At 66.0% G+C, this 3,548-nt stretch overlaps 1 protein-coding gene and 1 long non-coding RNA gene across 2 annotated transcripts; both read right to left on the minus strand.

Moving 5' to 3' along the window:
• LOC110389237 lies at window positions 227-1,880 on the minus strand. Its single transcript, XR_002433088.1, has 2 exons — window positions 1,611-1,880; window positions 227-1,309 (listed from the first exon to the last, which is right to left on the minus strand). It is a non-coding gene; the product is annotated as an uncharacterized LOC110389237 (long non-coding RNA).
• On the minus strand, window positions 1,982-3,421 carry NAB2 (NGFI-A binding protein 2). The gene is made up of 2 exons (XM_021379175.1): window positions 2,281-3,421; window positions 1,982-2,154 (listed from the first exon to the last, which is right to left on the minus strand). Exons 1-2 carry the CDS (start codon window positions 3,070-3,072, stop codon window positions 2,017-2,019), a joined length of 930 nt encoding a protein of 309 aa, XP_021234850.1. The 5' UTR covers window positions 3,073-3,421; the 3' UTR covers window positions 1,982-2,016.

Raw genomic sequence — 3,548 nt, forward strand, 5'->3', positions numbered from 1 at the left:
AATATGGGGTTGCTTGCGCCAAAGCAGCAGGGGAGGGGAAGAAAACCTGGGCTGGAAACAAATGGACAGCAAAGCCAAGGGGCAGCAGCACAAGCAGGAGGGCAGCCCGGGGCAGGAAGGCTAGAGGGCAGCTTTATTGCTGAAACATTGCATAGATTGGGCCACCTCCCTCCATGCTTGAAAGCTTGGACTGCCCTGACTGCCAGAGAGGAGCTGCAAAGCTCCCCCCCTGCATGGTGGGGACTGAGGGCTGAAAGCAGAGAGCAGCAGCAGCTCCCCCACAATGGGAGAGGGATCTGTAACCACAGGCACTTATGGGGGCCTGCCCAGGCTTCCCTCGAGCTCTGCAACAAGCCAGAGGGACCCTCAGAGCTGCATCCCCACCCAGGAAGCACAGGGGTTTTTTTGGTACGCAATTAAAACAAGGCAGAGTCGCAGCTCGAGCGGCCGGAGCCCTGGGGCAGCTTTGGTGAGCAGCAGCACGAGGAGGAGCAGCCCGGCAGCGAGCAGGTGCTGAGCACGCAGGTAGCGGCAGGAGAGGTTCAAAGTTCCCCTTAGGAACGTGTCATCCCCCGTGGGGACACGCACGCGACAGGGACCTTTTGCTCCATCCACACCCTGCAAGGCAGAGACGCCCTGGCAGAGCGAGGGTGTGGGCACCCAGAGCAAGGCAGAGGGGCTCATCCTGCCCCCCCTCAATCCCCCCCACGGCAGCAGTGCAGGAGCACAGGGCTCAGGAAGCCCTTACGACGTGTGCAGCACGAGCAAATGCACCAAGAGGCAGGATGGCTGCAGTCTAGACCAGTGTGCCACATCACATCACAGCGCAGATCTCAGTGTCCCCACCAGGGCCAGCTCCCTGCACCCTTCTGCCAAAGAGAGCTGCACTCATAAAAAGCTTTTGTGCCTCAGCCGGGCAGGAGCTACCCAGAAAAACGAGGGTCAGCTCCTTTCGTCCTCCTAGCAGCTCTGCAGCAGAGCCAGGTTCGTGGCAGCCCAGCTTGAGGTGGAATTGGAGGTGCCGGGCGCAGCAACACCAACTCACCCCTTTAAAAAGGGCTTTGGGCACTGCAGGCAGCAGGGAAGCAGCTCGCCCTCGTGGGTGTGGGGCAGCTGACCTCAACCAGCAGTTGGGTGGGTTGTGGGACCACGAGCAACTCGTGCAGTCTCTGTCAACAGTCAGTCTTCCTCCTCGTCCTCCTCAAAGAGCTGGTCCTCGAGGAACACGCCGCCCAAGCCGTACTCCTGCTCGTGGAAGGACACCTCGCTGGCGGTGAGGTGGGAGGCACCGCCCACAAACTCAGCAAACCTGGGAAGGAGCAGCAAAGCAACGCATTGCGTGGTTACACCCGAGCGTCCTGGCACGGGGGTAAAAGCTTTGAGTGCTCTGGCACGTTGTGCCTGCTTAATCATGGGCAGAGCTGCATCCAGCACAGAGAAGCTGGGTCAAGGCTGGAGTTATCTGTCCTTGCTTTGGGGCACGCCCTGCTTCCACGCAGCGGGGATCTTCCGTGCCTCAGCCTCCCTTTCTCTAAAGCCACAGGTGGCAGCACAGAGCGACTGCGGGGCTTCCGGATGAGGTTGGTCACCTCACATTCAGGGGACGTTACCTTTTGGGAGATTGGATGCGGGAGACTGCAGTCCAAGCGGAGAAATCCGGGCTCCTGCAGTAGTTTCGAAGCTCCTCGAGGGCCTTGCGGGTCTCCACTTCGCCTTGGATGCGGTACTCCTCTTCGGTCAGCAGGCGAGGGGGGCTCGGCCCCAGCTGGGCACTCTGCACTCTCCTACCAGCAGAATGGCACCGGTTATGGCCCCAGACTGGGCTCCCAGTAGAGGTCTAGACCCCGGGGAGCAGAGCATGGCACATCCCTCTGGCCACTGCATCTTGCTCCTGAGAGAGGCCCCCAGCCATGAGGAGCGGGATGCTGCATCACACCAACCTAGGGAGGAGGGACACAGCCCTCCCTGCGTCCNGCGGGGACGGACAGACGGACGGACGCTGGGGGAGCCCGGCGCTCACCTGGACACCTTGAGCGAGGACAGGTAGGTGCTCTCCCGCGCGACCTGTCGCGACAGCGAGAACAGCTCGACGCGCCGCAGCAGCAGCGAGTTGTCCCGCAGACAGAACTGCGCGGCCGCCTCGTTGATGATGAGCTGCGGGCACGGGACTGTGAGCGGCACCGGGGGGGGGGGGGCACAGCGAGCCACCCCCCGGCCCGGCGTGCACCCCGTCCCCATCCCCATCCCCTGCCGGGGGTGCCCCCCAACCCGGCCCCCCACCTCGTGCAGCGTCAGCTGTTTGCCCTCCCGGCGCCGCGCGTCACCGCGGCCGTAGATCGCGCTGTGCCGCCGGATCTCCTCCTCCTTGTGCCGGTCGCCGTCCTCCAGCTGGAAGATGTGGCCCACGGCTTTGGCCAACTTCTTGTTGAGCTTCAGCAGGGCCCGCAGCTCCGCGTCCCCCCCCCGGGGGCAGCTCTGCAGCAGCCGCTCCACGCTCTCCGCCACCGTCCTCACCAACTCCGGCTCCAGCGCATCGCTGCCCGCCGGCTGCTCGCTGCCCCCCGGGGAGAAGGGGGGAGCGCTCGGCTCCTCGTCCCCGCCGCCCTCCGATTCGGGGGTGCTCCTACCCGGCCACGGCGGCACCCCCGACGGCGACAGCTTCTCCGGGGGCTCCGTGGGGCTGCGGGCGGGGGGCGTCCCCGCGTTGCCCCCCCCTTTCCCCGTAGCCTCGCCGGGGCTGGCGTGCCCGTTGCTGAGCGATTTGCGCCCGCTCCCGTCGGCCAGCTTGAAGAGCGGGATGCTGCTGACGGGCACGGCCGGCACCGGCTGGCTGAAGAGCCCCGGGTTGGACGCCCACTCGCGCAGGGCCTTCTGCAGGCGGCGGACGTGCAGCGGTTTGGTGGCCATGCCCACCAGCGCCATGATCTCCAGGAACTCCTCCTCGCCCGCCTCGCACAGCTGCTGCACGTCGTCCCCCCCTTGCTGGATGAAGGTCTCGTAGTAGCCCAGCAGGTTGGCACGCTGCAGCACCCGGTACAGCTGCAGCTCCCCCAGCGTGCGGGGCACGGCCATGGCGCGCCTGTGGGACAGACGGACGGGGTGACGGGGTGAGGAGGGACGGACGGACGGACCCCCCCCCCACACACACACCCTTTGGCCTGGGGGCACTCAGGGCTCCGCTGAGCATCCAGACCCACACGTGCTCCCCGGGTTGGAGCTGACCCCACGCCTACAGCTGCCCCGACCCCAACACAGCCACGAGTGGGGCCCCACTGGGGAGCTGGGAACTCCCCCCCAGCCCCCATCCCACGCCCCGTGGCCCCACCCCATGGGGCACCGCTTAGGGCAGAACACACCCAGGGCTGCCCCAGTCCTTCCCAACCCCACGGGGACAGCAACGTCCCAGCAACCTCGACCCCCCCCACCCACCCCTCACCCTTTAGCCTCGAGGTACCCAGAGAGCTCTGCAGACCCCGCCGGGCACCCAGGCCCACGCGTGCTCCCTGGGCCAGGCTGGACCCCACACCCACATCTCCCCTGACCCCAAT

Source organism: Numida meleagris, chromosome 32 (assembly GCF_002078875.1).
Source record: "Numida meleagris isolate 19003 breed g44 Domestic line chromosome 32, NumMel1.0, whole genome shotgun sequence".
Taxonomy (NCBI): domain Eukaryota; kingdom Metazoa; phylum Chordata; class Aves; order Galliformes; family Numididae; genus Numida; species Numida meleagris.